General features: G+C 36.6%; 1 protein-coding gene across 2 annotated transcripts; it reads left to right on the forward strand.

The window, feature by feature from the left end:
- The first annotated feature begins 4,373 nt into the window (after positions 1-4,373).
- Positions 4,374-18,222, forward strand: LOC103715892 (hydroxyproline O-galactosyltransferase HPGT3). 2 transcript variants are annotated; one of them, XM_008803681.5, is made up of 12 exons: positions 4,374-4,813; positions 5,077-5,140; positions 5,229-5,278; positions 5,366-5,544; positions 6,744-6,804; positions 6,995-7,067; positions 8,383-8,506; positions 8,635-8,722; positions 13,669-13,719; positions 14,086-14,157; positions 17,082-17,194; positions 17,326-18,222. In XM_008803681.5, the coding sequence occupies exons 1-12, from the start codon at positions 4,662-4,664 to the stop codon at positions 17,346-17,348; spliced, it is 1,050 nt and encodes a 349-aa protein (XP_008801903.1). In that variant the 5' UTR covers positions 4,374-4,661; the 3' UTR covers positions 17,349-18,222. The 2 variants fall into 2 exon arrangements, with proteins under 2 accessions (XP_008801903.1, XP_088571294.1); XM_088715168.1 differs by lacking the exon at positions 8,383-8,506 and having other exon boundaries at positions 6,995-7,060; positions 8,648-8,722.
- Positions 18,223-19,332: the final 1,110 nt, after the last annotated feature.

Raw genomic sequence — 19,332 nt, forward strand, 5'->3', positions numbered from 1 at the left:
CTCGACAATTATATCTCCTCGCTACTATTTTCACTTAATTAATTATATTTAAAAATTCAAATGTTCTTGCTCATTTTGATGGATTTGTGTATATATATATATAGTTTGAAAACTTAAGAATGATTAATTACTTGGATAAAATTAAAAGCTTTGAATGAAGATTTCAAGTTTAACTTGACTACCTTTAGTTTTACTTAAAAGTTTTAGTGATTTTCTATTTAACTATCAATTATTATATTTTAGTTGGAAAATGGTAGTTTGATGCTTGACTCAAATTGCAATCCCCATCTGACATGAACCAAATATTTTAGGATAGGTCCAAGATCATACTTGATACCGATCCCACTCAGATGGCCTACTAGGGCTAAAGTCCTTCTCGTGGACTTAACCCAACCCGACCCGAACAACTAATAGGTTTGACTTGGATCCAAAATCATGATCTATATATAAAATGGGGTTGGGTTATGGGTCAAGCACTAACTAATTTGTATTAACCGGGTTGCAACTCTATTGAAGATTGAAAGAGACTCTTCAAATTGTACAACCCATTGTAGAAAAAAAAGAGAGAGGCAATTATCTAGTTATTGACCTAGAAAAAAAGACAAACTAACCTAGGATATTTATTTCACAAAATGGCTACCTCATGACTCGAACCTATGGCATTGCACTTTCCAGCCCAAACATTTTACTATTGCATCAAGTAATGGATCCTAACAACTTGGATGCAACATTACAATCTATTTCTCCATTTCTAAAAAGTATATTCTTTCGAACTTCATTATTGACTTTTCCACCATGGGGCTTTTGTAGCAACATAATCTCATACCTTCCACAAAAAAAGACCATATCCCTTTATACTGTCGTCATAGCCGGATCTAAATATAATCATCAGAAGCAAATATTGAGAATAAAATTTTCAGTCAATAAAATGCTCAAAATACAATCCGGATAGGCAGCCTAGCCCAAATTATTGTTCCTCTTCAGCATGTTAGGAGACGAAGCATCAGAGTTTCGTTTGGAAAGCCTAGTTCTGCTTTTCAAGTTAAGCATATATTTGGAGAGGCTAATAGGATCGCGAACTGAATGGCTGCTTATGTGGCCTGCCATTTCGAATGCATCCTATGGGTCGAAAAGAAGTTGTTTGGGATACTTTGTGACTTGTTGTTTTTTAATTTTATTAAATATATTTTAATTTATGAAATGTCTGTTTTAGTAAAAAAAAGAATTGCTCAAGAATCCAAAAAAAGAGAGCTAATAACGACAATTCCACTATATCATATGGAGAAAGGTTGGTCCAAGAGAGGGAGTGAGGTGGGGACTAGGGGCCGTGACAAATGTCTTTTGATGACAGGGACAGAACAATGAAGCCGAGAAAAAAACAGGTAGCAGTGGCCCACGCACGTGCCTTGGCCTGCTCCTCTGTCTCCGTTACGTAGGCCCAACTTTCGACAGATATAAATGCACACTTACTTGTTTCTCACCCATGCCTACACCCAACTGATACATTATCTAGGATGACGGCTGCTATGTTATTAGTATGGCTGTTACACGTGCAATGGATTTTTAAATAACACTAACTATTTCACTATAATAACCGTTATAATAACTATTTTTAAATAATATCATTGTTTTTTCATAATTATGCTTATATTTATCCCAAAGATGTGCAATAGACATATTAATGTAATAATTTCATTATTTTTTCAAAATACATTTGACAATTATAAAAAATAAATTTAGATTTTGTAAATGGCTTCTTAGGGATAGCAGCAGCATTCAAATCTTAGATCGGTTGCTTGAGAGAGAGTGAGGCAATACTTGAAAAATAGTAAAAAGTCTCATATTTGGTTTAAATTTTTAAAGAAAAAAAATAGAGAAGTAATACTCTTATAAAAATAAGATCCTCATATTTTATTAAAAAATTATATGAAATATAAAAAAGTTCAATTTTCATCGGCCGTGAATTAAAGTAATTTATAAATATATTCTTAAACCATTTTACGAATACTTTACAATTTTTTTTTCAAAAAAAATAGATATCCAATTAAATATAAACCATGTTGAAAGGCATCATTTTTTTCATAATCAATTAAATATATAAAAATTATTTTTTAAATATAGTATATTAACATATTAATTTTTCAGAAAAAATATATGATTAAATAGGAGAAGGACCCTGGTTGGTGCTGGTTTTGTACTATAAGCATGGTTTTCTTTGCTGTACGGGGGCTAGTGATTACAGTTGCCGCTGCTTTGGGATGGGATGTTGTCGTCACTCGTCATGTTACTTAAGACGACGGTGGGTGAGATATTTTCATGGCAGGTGAGTCTGGCCCAGCGGGTTCACGTGGCGTTCGGGATTGGTCGACACGTGACGCAGGAACGACAAGTGGAACCCAGACCGGAGTGAGAAACTTAAATGACAAGTTATTGACAACTAATAAAAATTGGGACCACATGGCCTTTCCTTCCAAATGAGACATGCTGGTCCGGCGACACGTGGTAATTCCTGAATCCTGACCCGTTAACCGTACCGCAAAACACGACCAAGCTTCTTGTAAACAGATTCAAAGTTTAAATGAGTTGACGGACTTATTTATTTTGTTTTTAGTAGTGACTTTTATCTATGTATTAAACGGATCGATTTCAAGTTTAAAGCACTAACCCGTTTTAATCCATCAAGGCCCGAGGCATTTTTAAGACTCACTTAACCCATTTAAAATCTATCTAAAACTTATTTTAGATCTAACCTATTTATTTCATGATGTATGTGGCTTGGGTTTTAATAAAAATATTGGGTTGAATTTTGAATCTTTGACCTATCTTATAAAAAGGCCGGGTTTGGATGCTGAGATTCAATGCCAAATTCTAATTTTATTAGAATTTCTGTTTAGTTAGTTATTAGTTCTAATAACTATAGGATTCGGGTTCATGTTAAGTTAGATTGCATCTTAGGCTGAGTTTCTGTTTTGGTGGAAGATGGACGGTGATGTTTTCTTTTTTTAGTAAGAAATAGTGATGTTTTTGTGTTGTAGTGGGAGAGAGAATATGATTTTATTAAGTATGGGAAACTATTACGTAAAGAGTGATAGTGAGAGTTTTTGTAAGACATCTTTACGAGTAGTAGCTTTCAGCCTTTATTTCTTTTAAATAAATTTATTTCTCTCTAAAAATTTTTTTCCACTATTTTTATTTGATTTAATATGTGTTTGTTTTGGAACATGGACCAGTATATTTAGTCCACATCAAGTAGCACATGGTTATACATGATATCAAAGTCAGATTTTGATATTGGAAGTTCGTGTATTTATAATTCTACATGGTACCAGAGCTATAGGTTTTGGAATTAGTAGTTCATGTGTTTGTGGTTCTCCATGATATCAATGCAAAATTGGAGTGTGGTCAAGTAATGTGTAGCTTCGATTAGAATTTATTTGAAACATAGATTGAAATGGTGCTTTGACTGTTGATGGTTTTGAAAATAATTACTCGGCATGGTTCTAGAGATTCTAGTAATTTATTATGCATGTAGGCAAATATGTGGACTCTACTGTGATTCAATACTCGGATCGTGATGGTTGACTTCATCAATTTCAATATGACTGCTTCTGCTGCCACCAGTTGTTGATATAAGTTGAACAATACTTATTATTCAATTTGAAAGTCTTTGGTCAAATTTTATTTGATGGGAGAAGATTTATAGGATATCTTAGAAAAATCAAAGGTGATGCCCACAGATACTCAATGAGATTGGAAAAAGAAAGTAAAATTTAAAATTTAAGAAGGTAGTGTGAATTATCCATGCTATAATTTATGGATGAAATCATCTTTGTATTTAGGTTGTAAAGAAGCCCAAAAAAGTATGAAATATTTTGTATCATCTACTCAAGATCTAGCAACGTGAGACATCAAAGTATTTTCAAACATAAGTTGTTTGACGAGTGGGTTTAGGTTTTAGACTTCTCTGAAAATCTAAAAGAAGAGCAATATTAGTTTAAAGATGTTTTGAAGCTAAAGGATCTTGATCAATTAGATATTAGATTAAATTTAGATGACTGAGAATATAATAAAGTTGATCAATTATATTATTAAAAGTACAACTATTTCTAGCTCTCTATATATATGGTAGACTAGTAGCACATGAGAGTATTATAACTAAGAGGAACAGCTAGGAGGCTCCCCATGAAAGTATCCAATAGAAGGCTAAAAGATAATGGCTCTGTAGCCTCTACCACTTTTAAGCAAAGATTATAATAATGATATCTCGTTGTACCATTTATATCTTGAAAGTAGGAGAAATTATATTCTATACCATATGCACTATATGGTGGAGCACCATGCCAATCATAGGCGGTTGTTCCTCTGGGCTTGTATAACTTATGATATAATTTTTTTTTTATTTTTTTATTTTTAAGAGGGGAGAGCTAAGATTTAATACCAACCAATCCATTGACTGCCACGTGGAATATAAAGAACAGCAGCAAAATGGAAACCGGTTTGAAACACATGCCATCCGTCTTCCGAGCACCGTAGCTCAACCAAACATCTTTCCCTTCTTGCCCGTCTGGGATCTGTCGTCCTCCGTGTGGATCCGATTGTCGCAGGAGAAACCGAATCTCTCTCTCTTAGGAGAAGATCGCAAAGATTTCGTCTTTGGGCGGATGGAAAGCGGCCACCTCCCGATCCGGGAGAGCCTGGCGAGCGCCATGAGGCACGAGCGCCGATGGCGATCCCACTCTTCCTCTCAATCGAGCAAGGCCCCCTTGATCATGGGATTCTTGTCTTGCCTCGCCTGGCTCTACGTTGCTGGACGGTTAGACCCCCTTCTCTCTCTCCAGATCCAAAACGCATCGCATTCGATCTCTCTCATTGATTTCTTTGCTTGCTTGCTTTAAAGATTGAATCTTGCTTCGTTATTTTTGCTTGCTTGCCCTAAAGTTCGGATCTTTCTTTGATTTTCATGCTTTCTTAGGGTAAAAGATTGAAACTTTTATGAGAATCCTTACCGTGTCTCCCTATTTATGATCTCTTTTTCTTGATTATCCTAAAAGATCAAATTTTTGTTTGGATCTATAGGTTGTGGCAGGATGCCGAGAATAGAATACTACTATCCGGTCTGCTTCAGAAGAATTCTGGCCATGTCTCCATCTCCATCCCTATCTTTTTCTAATGTTGGCGATTTTTGGAGTTGTATTTCTTGAATTGACGTGGATTCTTATTATTTTTAGGCGCCAAAGATTCTTTCGGTGGAGGATAAGCTGATGAATCTCGGATGCAAGTAAACTTTTCTACGATTTGGAGTAGCGATTTTTGAAAAGATCTCGACTTATTTGGAGTGAAAATCTTTGGTTTTGGTTATATGCAGAGAAGTTGGACGGAAGATGGTTGAGGCTGAGATGGACCTGACGTTGGCTAAGAGTAAGGGATTCTTGACGCAGAGTGGGTCTTCTTCTAGGAAGAAGTTTCTTGCCGTTATTGGAGTCTATACTGGATTTGGGAGTCGCCTCAAAAGGAACATATTTAGGGGTTCTTGGATGCCAAGAGGTTGGTTGGATTTCTCCCAAGCTTCTCAACTTCACAATGTCTAATGAACATTGGCTGAGTTGGTCATAATTGTTCGTGGTTTCATGAATACTGGAAAAGTGAACCCTTGATTATTTGGCTTGTGACAAATCTTTCTTACCCTAAATGCGTGGTTGGAGCCGTGTTGATTGCACACATAATATCGCCTGTCAAGATGGGCTTTATTAAATTGAAGCAGGAAAAAAAAAAAACAGAAAATGAACCCTCAACCTTGTAGATGCTACCTAAGCTTATGATTAATTTCGCTCGGTACTTCAAGCATTTATGCAACAGTGGCTCATAATGTACCAAAAAGATATTTAGAGAGTAACATTTCTCCACAATGCATGGATTGCGAGTGAGGTTTTGGGTTTGAGATGCTACAAGACTGTTTTCTCGGTATGCACATGTATGCATGATACCCCTGCCCCAAGAATATCATCCTTTTTGGGCATGCGTTTTCCTTTGTTTACAATGCGTGGTCTATAAAAGGAGTCCAAGTTTGGGTAGTAGTATCTTATGTAATTTTGGTGGAACCATGGTTAGAGAACTAAAATATTTGTTTCAAAAATTAAAAATTGCTAAGTCATTAATGGCAAACGATGGGTGCAAAAAATTGGAGTGACAAACTCTTTTTTGAGTGTTCACTTGTGTAATATAGTGTGACTGATTGATACTGCAGGGGGTTTTCTAGTGAAAGTCCAATACTCATAATGCTAGTCAAAAGACTTGTTGGATTTAGCAGAGTTACCCTTGTAGAGCTTGGTTTTCACTAGTGCCAAGCAACTATAAAGAAGAATTGGATTCACACCTAGCCCAGCAATGAACTAATTCGCTAACTAGATCATTAATGCGCATATTACACACACATTTATTAATTTTTGGATATTTGTGTTTCATGGAAGTACCGCTGGGTGTTTTGGAAGCCAAAGTGCCAAGCACTTTGGGACAGCCAGACATTTGGCACATTTGCAAAGTATCTAGGTAGCACAGTTTGCATGCTTGGTTCCAAGGATGTGTATCACTGAAGTGCTTGGCAGAAAATGTCATTATACCATACAATATCAAATAATGATTTTTACTTGACACATCCTGTCAGTTTTTTGATATCAGCTTCGTACTATCCTATCAATTTCTCAATAAATTAATCTTGTGGTATTACATTCATTGCATTCTTGTAGGTGATGCCTTAAAGAAACTTGAGGAAAGGGGTGTGGTCATTCGCTTTGTAATTGGTCGGAGGTTTTTTCCTCAAATCTTGATATATGCCCTCTTTTAAATTAGTTATGATAGTTAATGCTATAGCTATAATTTCCTTTTTTCTTGTGAAGAATGTGTTGTATGTGCATGCTTGTCCACTTGCCTGTGTATGCACGCCATGTTCCAAATTTTGCTAATCAATCTCCCACTATATAAATTCTGAAATTTGCAGTGCTAATCGAGGTGACAGCTTAGATCGTAACATTGATGATGAAAATCGTCAGACGAAAGATTTTTTGATTCTTGTAAGTTAATTATGATTTTTTAAGGGCGCAAGTTCGAGCATTCAGCTGAGAACTTATATTGTTTATAATTTTAGTGATGGGAATGCAAATATTGTATCTATAAATTTTTCACTGTAGGGTAGGTCTAACTTTGATGTGACACTATGATGTTCTTAGTAGTGGTTACTTCACATAAGTTTTAAATGACAAACTAACACACTAGCTCATACTTTGTGAAATGGCAACCTTGCAACTATTGATAAATTCCGATCATATTGACATACATGGAAGTGGTAGAGTATGTAGATATACATTAAAGCTTATAAATAATTGTCTGGTCGTATGCTAAGTTGTAAGTTGCTCTTAAACCATGTGAAGTATATCTTTCTTTTCTTTTTCTTTTTCTTTTTTCTTTTTTTCTTTTTGGTAAAAGTGAAACTAGGGGGCCTTTTGGTTTTTGTAATTCACTAGCATGGGTTTACACAAAACCTAAGGAAAATGAATTTAAAAAATCACTCACTTGGTGATTTTCATAAAATTTGCTTTGTAAAATGCTAAAACTGATATGTTATATGAACTGAGGATTACCTCACGGTCGTATCCCTCTTATTAGAACTGGCGGTTCTGGGGTTTGTCTTTATTAGTTCATCCTTAAGATTTCGGACCCAGGTAATTATAATAGGAGTGGAACTCCCTCCTGTTTACAAAAAAATATAAATGATAGATCATAAAAACCTACATAATGAGTTTTATGGAGAAAAGGTCCCATCTTGTTTTTCATAGACTGCATTTCATTGAAAATCAGGTTTTATGATTATCTGTCTAGCACAAGGTACGCTGTACCATACCATACTAGATGGTATGGGGAATACCGTACTATGTCGGTTTGGTACCTGCACGCGGTGGGGAAGCGTACCGATATTTGGTATGCCGAACCGATCCCCATACCGGGCGTACCGACATAGTAATTGAATGGCACCGGTACGGGTCCGGGTACTGAGACGACGTACCTTGATTTACAAAGGCTCACACAACCAAACAACCCCTAAAAAGAAAATTCCTTGGAAGCCCCTTGTACGATCTAGAAATTTTCTCTTGTTTTCATAAGCAGGTTTTAAATGGTTATCTGTTTTGCAAAAGGTCACGAACACAGAGTAGCTCCAAAAAGTAGTTTCCCTAGAAGTCCATGTAAAATCTAGAGATTTCTTGTTTACATGTGCAATGTTCCTGCCTAATGATATGTAACAGTTAGTTCCGCTCTGGAATCTAATGTTCCATAAGATTTTGTTTTTTGCAATTATTGCATTCTTACATATGTATATCATCTGTTATTTAGGAAAGCCATGAGGAAGATGGAGAAGAGCTGCCCAAAAAAGCTAAATTCTTCTTCAGTGCAGCAGTAGAAACATGGGATGCAGAATTTTATGTTAAAGTTGATGACAGTATCAACCTTGACCTGGGTAAAGTATTTTACTCAGTTCCTGATTTAAGATGCATAAGAAAATTTCTCATTTCTTGTATGCTTGTGCTGATATTTAGTCATTGTATAGGAAGTTTATAACATCCACTTTTTTTTATGGCCTACCAGATGGGTTAATTGAGATTCTTGAAAGCCATCGTGCTCGCAAGAATGTGTATATGGGCTGCATGAAGTCTGGAGCTGTCATAAGTGAAGAGTACATCCTTTGTCCTTTTGATGTTATAATTAATTTCTTTGTGTACTTATATTCTACAAATCATAGCCAAGGAATAAATTTGCCTTTTCTGTCATGACCAATATTAGTTAGAATAGAAAGTTTGTCTTGGTTAGATAGGTTCAAGTTATGTACATTGCCTTTCTTAAGATAACTAGTAATCTTAATATCGGGAAAAATTTCTAGGTTAATTAATTTAAATGTAACAATATAATCCTAGATTTAACTTTCTTCTTGCTTGATCCAATTTACATGTATACAAAGAATATTTGACAAATAATAAAAATTGAAGTTTTGATTTTGGTGCCAGGATGATGGTTAACAATACTATGTCTTATCATATCAAGCATGACATGTGTTAGTAATAGAGTGCTGGCAGCATGGATGTGTGTTAGTAGTGGCACAGATCTCGTGCCAAGCAATGCTCCATGTCAACATCATGTCAACTTGGCATGACACAGATTGACATGGTCCAAAATCCTAAGTATTTAAAGAGAAACAAACAATTTATTTCAGCTGGTGCTTTCCAAAGTGAACTATGCAACTCTCAAAGTATTTTGTGCAATAACTATCATAAATATTAATTTTAGAGATATGCAATTAAAATATTCTATTTAGCTTGAGGTTATTTCTCAAGCAAGCTAAGTCTAACCAATACTCTCTGCGCAAACCAAATCTTCTCCAATACCTAACAATTACAAATAATTTAGACATCAAAGTATCAAACTATGACCCCTCGAGCCCTTTAATAGGTTTAAATACCCTATCAAAATCCATTTTATTTCTTTAGTCAAATTAACCTTCAAAATTCTTTGGAACACAAATATTCATAATTAACAAAATAGATCTCCAAAAACTATGAAACTTATGGAAAGTATTTTAATTAATTAAGAGAGCCAATCTTGTGTTTATATTTGGCAAAATCGAGTGATTTTGATGGACCCCTCAATTTTAGGCCTAGGTTTTCCTACAACAATAATAGCCCTGGGCTATCAAAAGACATCTTCATAGATTATGATAGTGATCTTCAAATATAGGTCCATGTTGCCAGAAATTTGCCGGAGATAACCAGTGACATAGACCTAGACCTATATTTTTCCCCAAATACATCCGAAAACCACATTAGTCAATTAAATAATATGGCAGTAGGGCTAGAAGTTATGTCAATCATGCCTTTGGCTAGAAGCCGGGGCCTCAAATCCAACTTTCCCTTGCTCAATGTGATAATCTCTACTCCATACAAATAAAAACCCATGATGGGGTTAGATTAGAGAGGGGAATTCAGAGTAGAGAGGAAGAGAGAGTCAGATGAGGACCAATTATGTGCACATAATGGTGGGAGATGGAAGAAAGAAAGGATAAGGTGGGCGGATTGGGAAAGAGATGAGGTTTTAGGGTGGGTGAGCAAGTGAGAGGAGAGAAGAGAGTGTGCGTGTGAGAGAGAGATGTCGCTGGTGGGATGGGAGGCATTGGCTGTGGTGGGGCTGAGCAGTGCTGGTGGCTTCCGGTGAGAAGAGAAGAAGAAAACAAAGAATACAAGAGAAGAGAGAGAGAAAAGGAGGGGGGGTCGGTGAGGTGGTCGCCTGGCAGTGGGATGACGATGAGTAGACTAGGAAGAGGAGAAGACGAAGGAGGAGGGGGGATGATGGGAGCTTGGGGCTAAGGCGGTGCATGAAGGAAGGTGGTGCAGGTGGGGTATGCATGCAGGAAGAGAGGGGGAAGCAGGGAGCAGGATCGCTTGGGTTTGGGGCCCAGGTTGGTTGGCCTAGGTCGTGGGCCTAAGATGGTTCAGGTTCTTTCAATAGTCTAAAAGCAAATTGATGAGCAAAATGATGATTGTGTTGTTGCAACAAATAAAGACACAATGATGACTGCTTATTTACAGCAAGCAGCTTTTTCTTTTGAAAGTTTGCTTTGCCAATTTATGACTCTTACAGCTGAGAATAATAAAAATGAAGAGGAGAAGCGTAATATTGAATGCTTTAGGTGCATGCTTAACTGCATGACAGATAAATGGACATCAATTCATTATTTTCTGGGTTTTCTACTTGGGGTGGTGTAGCTGTCCGGGTACTTTTATTTCCCAGTTCCTCACCTGCTTGCTGATGTTTCCTATTTTCTTCTATCAGCCATTCCTTGCTGCTTCTACATCTGATCAAGACCAATCATAATTACTGAAGTTCTAAAGGATTCTAGTTAAAATTCATGCATAATTTGTCCTTATAGTTACATAATCTCCTGCTTACATTTTGAGAGCAAAGCTTCCCTGTACTGGCACCCAAAATATACTCTTTCCCTTAATCTGAATCTAGGCTTGTTCACTTGTTTATGCCAGATGGCACATTTAACTCCAATTTGACAAATTCACTGCCCTTGGTTCTACCTGTGAATGTGGCATAGCCAATGTCAACTTCCAATGCTACTTGCAATTGACAAACACTGGTTATTGTCGAAACTTTATCTTTATTTTTTTTCTTAGATGTTAATTTCTAAATTGTGAAAGAGAGGCTGCTTTGCCTGTAAATTAATAAAGCAGAAAATCAATCAGCAACTGGGATTCTCTTGAAATTCATGATACTGTAACTTACAGAACTGATGCAGCCTCTAACAAGATGTCTTTTCCCAAAAAAAATGGGATACACATTAATAAATAAACATTCCATGAAGTTTTTCCAGCAGTGATGCATATCTGAGTGGTTACAACGTCTTCCTGTCTTAGATCTAGATATGTTAAAACTTTAAGAAAACTAATCCTCTTAATTTTAAACTCATTAATCAACTCAAACCCAATATTTATTTATAGATAATGAAATCCATAGGCTTCAAACAGAATACTCAGAGATCCTACTTGATAGTTTGTACTTGCCATTCCAATATACCTGAACACAAGTATTTTATTATGGAACCTGAATGTTGCATTTATGAGTAAAGGCTTGTAACTGTTTTGATTCAGTTTTATTGTTCATTCATAGTATTTGTATATTCTTTCAGTACTGCATTTGGACCTCCTTGTCTCAGTTGGCTTTCCAATTTACAACACTGTGGTATATAATTCTTAGTAAGGGCCTGTCAGGTTGGATTTCCTGCTGGATTTATGGATTGGGCAGCTTATTGGGGTAAAGCCCATAGCAACCCAACACTCCTGCAGCCTGAATCCTGTGGGAGGGAAAAAATGACCTCCATGGGTCTTTTTTTTGTTCTTGCAGACCAATAGGCCGATAGGCTGGTATTTAGCTAGGATTTGGATTGGCCTTCAAAATATTGTGGGATGGGTGGGTCAAGAAGCCTGATTCCTGCAGATATTCCAGCAGGAATGCCCAATAAGGACCTAAAAGGTCTTTATGTGTGAGAAATTTCACTCTTGGAAGAAATTTATTGAAGTTTATTCCCCACCTTTTCTACAGTATATAGAAGCATTGCATTTGTCCTCTCACGTTGCTCCTTAATGTCGTATAGTTTTCATGCACAATCACTATAATCTTTATCTAAAGTTTTATGCAGGATTCTTAGATGTTTAACTCAATTTATCATCACAAGTTTGCATATCTTTAGAGACTGTGCCCATAATAGATAATTTTCTTTGTTTTACGAAGTTGTCTGTACTCTTAGAACCTGCATGCCAAACTTGAAGGGGTTTGATCTGGTCATTGTTGGCTATAATGGCAACTAAGCAAGAAATAAAACTAGCTTAACCTGAAAGCCTAGAATAACAGTAGAAAGATGTTAGCATAATCTCTCGTGGATTTCAAACAAGCTGAGGCAGATGATCAACATAAAAGAAAATATAAAAGGTCTGATCATGGCAATAACAGCTATGGTGACAATTATATAATTCACTACAAAAAGGTTGAGATGTTATGCATAGATAAAGATGAGCAAGCAAACTCATACATGGGCAAGATTGTCTCACTTTGCCAACAAACATCATTTGGCAAACCCCTCTTTGTATGTCTTACCACTAAGAGAGGCACAATCAATTTGCATAACATGCATCACATATTTGCCGACCATTATGTTGCTGCATGCCACGTTTATAAGAGATTGCTCTTGAAATTTATAGTTGACATGCAGAGTTATTGTTTCTTGTGCTAGCCTCCTCAAGCAAATAAAGTCAAGAGGGGACGAGGCCCTTTACGATGTTTGCTTTTATATGATGTTTAGATCTAGATTTGTAGAACATGAGATGACATAGATCCAAGTTTCAGAATCTTCTGCCTATAGGAGTTCTGAAGGTTAATAGACCATCTCTTGGACTTATCAGATAGAGCAATCTTTGCGAGATAAAATGAATATGAAGCAGCGAGGAGAAAAGGAGGAAATAAAAAGATATATGAAGAAAAGAGAGGAGAAAAAAGAAACATTTTGGTCCATTTAAACAAAAAATTACTTTATTTTGATTGACACGTCAGGAGATCTACCTATGTGTTGGCAATTGTTGTAAGACACTAATAGTCTAGCTGGCCGCTCAATTACAGTTCCAAAAGACTTGTAATTCGATCCAATAGTGAAACTTTCACATGCACTTGATATAAACCATCAAAGGCCTAGTAATTTAATTTAAACGAACATATCTAACAGGCATGAAGAATTTGAAATTCATTTACATGAGAAGGTGTCACGTTTATTACCTAATCCGGATCTCACAACTTTTGTTTTAGCTTTTCTGTGCACTTGTTATTATGAAATTCTTAATGATCCATATGTAATAATAAACAGTCTCGAATAATACTTTTAATTATGTCAACTATGTAATTGCATGCTTGAGGGTTTCTTTTTCTATTTTTTTCTTTTGTTTGCTTTTTCTACAGGAGAGTTGTTTGACATTTTACCTAGGTAGAATGGCTTTTATTAGTATAGAAGTGTTCTTGCCTCCAGTGGAGATTGAGTCTCTGTATTTCTCTAGTTGATCCATTTCCAAACATTTTCAGGGGAAAGCAGTGGTATGAACCTGAGTGGTGGAAATTTGGAGATGCAAAGTTGTGAGTATATGTTTACATTTGCTTTCAATGTAATAATGCTTATGTTTTATTCTATGCATATATTCTCAAGTTCTTTGAAGTCTGGGCCTCTTATACCTACAATATAGATGCCAGCACACAGAAAATCATTGAGCTGGATGTCGGAAAAAGTCCACAGAAGCTTAAACATTTATGATTGTTCAGTATATGAAATTTCCTTCCTGCTTTTACAATTTCTAGATTTATTAATTCTTCTGCAATAACATAGGGATTGAAGTGCACTTGACATTTACCTTTTTTCAGCAGCGATTCTCTATTTTATTATGGATTTTGGCCTACATTTCACACTGCTGGTAACGCTTACATGATGCTTTCAACTGCCTGCAGGTACTTTCGTCATGCTGCTGGTTCACTAATTATACTGTCAAAAAATTTGGCTCGGTATATCAACATAAACAGGTAAATGTCCTGGAGTAATGATGCATCCTTGCCTTTTGCTTTAGATCTTAACTGTCAAGTCAATTACTTTTAGAAGTAAACATACATGCGCACTATGAAGACCACCTTCCATCAGACAAAAATACTTATGATTGGGCAAAAAGAAAAAATCACTAGTTCTATATTTTTTCTTGGCTATTTCAGCCAATTTGGTCAGTAACAAAGGTTGGCTTGCCTAATCATTTCGAGAATTCCAACTATGTCTATCTTTGGTCATGTCGAAATAATGAGAGTAATCTAGTTCTAGGATTATAGGACATATTTAAGTCGCAACAACTAATGTAAGTCAATGTCATAATTGCATCCCACTTTCAAGTAGTGACTCTAGCTAAATAATTATGAATTCATCTCTTAAAAGGCAAAAGTAATTAAAATAATTTTTTTTTTCTTAAAATGTCTTTTTTCATACTCCTTGATAAAGCATACTTATTTAGTTGTTGCCTTCTCTCTTTTAATATGTTTCTGAAAGTGGGCTCTGTTTGGAAGTGGAATTAGGTCAAATAAAAGTCTCTAAACCCACTTGTTCCACTTCTTTTCAGCCAATCAATCTTGTGAGCACATGGAATGAATGATGTTTCCAGAAGAGCAGAATGGGTATTTCAGAAAAATGGCACCAACATAAATGCTTTTTTCTCCTCCTAACCTATTTACTCCACCTAACCTAGGAATAAGTTACCACAATAAAATGGTTAGCTCTCCATTTTCTCCTCCAACTTACTCCATTTAACCAGATATTCTGAGTCGATTATGCACTCGAGGGACGTCTATTAATGATGGGAAGGCATCTGAGCCTAGGGTCACACTTATGTGACAGAGTGCAGCTCTTACATTTGAGACACCCATTCACTTAAGCCCTCTTAATTATCTCTTAGAGCATGGATCATTTATTCTCATCTATCTAGAGAGAGAACAAGAGCACAATTTAATTGCTAGAATTGAGAGTGGTGTGAGAGTAGATGCAGGCGTAGGTGCAGGGAAGTGAATATTCTCGAAAAACCTTTTAGCAACAATGCACTTGGGAAGTTGCAGCTTCATGATTCCCAGAAGATTTTGGAGCGAGCACATTATCTTAGGTAGAAGATTCCGGTTTCTAAGAACCAAAGTACCATGTTGGTGGAACATGTTGCCGACTTTAAACATTTGTTGGGTTGTCCAGTTGGATGCATTTGTAGATCAAGATATACATGAAGAAGTTGACTGGGAAGTCGGTGTGGTTCAACATTCGAAGAAGATTGAGAACCGGTTACGTTACCATAGGTAGAAGGTTCTAGCTAATAAGAAGATTGAGAACTAGGTACATTACCCAAGGTAGAAGGTTCTAGCTAATAAGAAGCAAAGCACCATTGGTGGAACTAGTTGTCTGGCTTAATTTGAGGTGAGCATTTGTTGGTGTAGTGTCCAATTGGATGCATTTATAGATCAAGATATCCATGAATTATGTTCTTCTTAGGATTTCTACTGGAGCTTTTTCTCATTTTACTGTATTTAAGCAAAGGATCATAGGGTTTGTTGTGGATCCTATTGAGTTGTTGTTGGAAGACTAGAGGTTCCTTATATTTTGGGAGGAGAGTATTTGTCTATATAAGCCTTGGTGCTGGTAAAATTCTACCATGAAGAAAGCACCTTCGCTTGTGTGACTTGGACTAGGTCATATTTCTCTAAGCTTAGTTTCTTTATTCGTTGCGCTTATTGTTGGCTGTTTAGATTATTGTAGGCCTTTTTGGTTTCTGAATAAGTTCAACTCAAATGTTTGAACTACTTTATTCAGAAAGGTACTTGTGTCTCATTATTTGCATAAAGTCATTTGGCCCTTACCTCCAGAATAATTTTAACCTGTTAAAACTAAACAAAAATCAAAAAGGTGCTTTATGTACCTCTCATTCCCAGGGCTTTATTCAAGTGCACGAAAAAATTGTGTGGCTGAATAACCAGAATAAGTCTAAAAACGGTGACTACATTCAGATATATTCAGGAACCAAATGGAGCCTTAGAGCACTGTTTTCATCCACCAGTTTTGTGTACTTCTGGTATAGATGGTTGGGGAAAGCCATTATTGTGGCAAAGGCTTTAGAATACTAAATTACTTGAACTCAACCATGAGAATGTTCCGGAAGGAGATGAAACAGACTGGAAGTTGAAATATTAGATGGTTGGTTGGGTTAAGTTTCCAAAAATTAGAAGGAACAACCTGAACAAAGATGGCAGTAATGGAGCTTGCTCATCCATGCACTTGTAAGAAGATAGTTAAACTGGTATTAGCAGTGATGATATTTTTATTGCTTGGTTCTTCAAATTTCTGATGGATGGATGTGGTAGTTTCTAAGGAATAATGCAAAGGAAGTACATTGTAAAACTGAACTATGAGCCCTTCATATGGATTCTAAGCTGAGTTCGGGTTCTTACTGCAGTTATACTGGCATGAACTTATATATCGATTTCCAATTTGTTAGCTATTTCTACAATAGATTGTTTGATGTATTGCACACCTCTCTCGTAAGTGCACGAATTCACACATACAAAAGCACCAGAAAGGAAAAGAAGAAAGGATGAAAAATGGCATCTCCATGTGCTATTTTCTGTTTTACATATTCTGGCCCAAGGTTCGCTGTACTGGTACTGAACCCCGTACCGATGCCGCACTAGTATTAGCGTACCGAGTGTTGGTACGGTACGGTATGCGGTACGTCAGGCATACCGACATTGGCGTACCGATACTGGCACCCATTGGTATGGGTACGGTATGCCCAGTATCGACCGGTACAGCATACCATGAATCTGGCCTCTACTGTAGTTAGACGTTGGCATTATTTTCTTTTCTTTTCTTGTTTTTTCTTTTTATAGATAAGACAATGACGTTGGTTCCAATGCACTTCTCCTGCATGCAGTGCATCTCTGCAGACCTATGCTCATGACGATACATCAGTTGGCTCATGGATGATGGGTGTTGATGCAACCTATGTTGATGATGACCGCCTTTGTTGCAGCAGTTCTAGACAAGGTAGTCACTCTTCAAAATGATGATATAAATTTCTTTTGCTTCTCTTCACATAATCACTTAGCTAATTTAACTTTAGAATTTTTAAATATTTTGCTCGAATGCTTGCTTATTCTGATTTCGATGGTTGCCAGAAAAAGTCTGTTCTGTAGCTTGAGGAGTTCTCTGTTGTATGGCTTGAGGAGCAAAGAACATGCTGATGTTGCTGACAAGTGTTCTTCTCTTTCACAAACTGTTGGTTGTTGGTAGATCACGATGCACAGAGATTCATGACTTACTACAAATCAAAATTAATGAAATGGACATTGAAAACACTTCTTCCAATTAGAAGAACATGAGAATACAGAACCCATGGTGACAACCATACTGACCTTTCATATGGTTGATACACAAGGACTTCTTCAGAATGCCATATTATTGTTCCTGGAATTTTTGAATATCTAAGCCAAAAAGAGCAGGGACTGGAGTTACGCTTCCATGACAGCTAGTTTACATAATGTGTTCCAAAGTTTATATCTGCCCTACTATAAAAAACCGCTGCTCATTTGTAGATTGCCAAAATTATGATTAGTAGTTGGTTTTTTCGACCAGTAGATAAGTGGTTTGAACAGGAGTGAACAATGCCTTACAATGTGTACATGTTCATGCTGTGGTTGGCACTCTATCCTGAACACAGTAGTGTTCACCATAAGGAGCCATTTGAATTGCTGTTACACCTTAACAGTGTGATCATTTTATCTTATAATTATCTACAGATAGCTATCATCCAGAGAGCGAGTGATTGGCCTCTCTTGCTTCTGCTGAAAGTTAAAGTGTCACTGTCCGAATTCGATAGAAATTATGAGAACCTGCAGCTCCCAACCAGCCAACAAAATGTCTCTATGACAAGAAATTGTAAAGTTCATTTGTACTTTGGAAGGTTTGCCTGATTTAAATTTGTCCAATTGATGGCGAGAAAGCTTGAAACTATTTGTTATTTTTTTTTTCATTTTGTAGATTATGATTAGCAATTTAAACAAGAGTTATGTCTTCCTACGCTTGCACCACGTTCATGGTTAGGCTACCACTACCCCTTAAAAAGTTTGATCATTGTATCTTGGCGGATTGGTATCCTCTAAATTCTTAAGTGCGGGTGTTTGGCCATGCCCTCTGCTATTGATACTTAAACCTTCGAGGTGTGTGTCCCTACAACCAAAAACTGTTCTTCCCTCTCTCCCTTCTTTTCAAACTCATGGTTGTGCTGCTGCTGCCGGCGCCCCTGGGGTGGCAGCCACCGGCTAATGGCCAATCTGGGTGACTGCTGTACCGTGCGTAATTGGCCAAGCCGCTAAAGTAGCTGAAGTAGTGATAAATCTTATTAGTAAAATGGCGATCTATGTAGAGCCGGTCTAATTATATTAATTTTTATAATTGATTTTTTATGTGTAACACTGATTAATAAGACCTCATTGATAAGTACTATAAGCTTTCGTGCATTGGAACTAATGGATATGAACCTGAATACGTTAGTATGTAATATTTTCTTTTCAATTGAAATCTTCTAGTATATGAAAGAATAAAAAAGAACTTATCATTGTTGTGGAATAAGAAGCTTTTGTGTAACAAAATAGCTATTGAAACACGGTTATACACACACAAACATATGCCTGCATACATACATACATACATTGCTGCCTGGTCTTGCAATGATTGCTCAAAACTAGTGACTACCATGTAACAATTTTTTACCTATTTAGATTATTAATTATTTTGTTTTTGGTACTATGATGCAATCAGAAGACGTTGTGATACAACGTCTCTAACAGAGAAATAATTTATCTTGGGCGTCTCTCCAGGAGTGAGATTCTTCCTCCAATTTTTTTCAAGTATTTCCTCCATGGGGATGACCAGACCTCTATTTGCACATTTGGAGGCTATATGTCCAATCCTTTGGTAATTGTAGCATAGAATCAGAGTTGGAATAGCTATAATGGCTATAAGGAGCTGCATCATCATGCTTGCTATAGGAAGGAACTTTAGAAGATCGCGAATCACTCTCCCAGTTGGAAGTGTTCCCATGGGCTAATGACGGAGCTTATCCTGTACTCATTGGCCGCTGCTCCTCCTTATCTTTGATTTGTCTCTCCACTCTGATTGCAAGC

This window comes from Phoenix dactylifera, chromosome 2, assembly GCF_051530095.1.
Source record: "Phoenix dactylifera cultivar Ajwa chromosome 2, Ajwa_hap1_PhDact_Kaust_v1.1, whole genome shotgun sequence".
Lineage (NCBI taxonomy): Eukaryota > Viridiplantae > Streptophyta > Magnoliopsida > Arecales > Arecaceae > Phoenix > Phoenix dactylifera.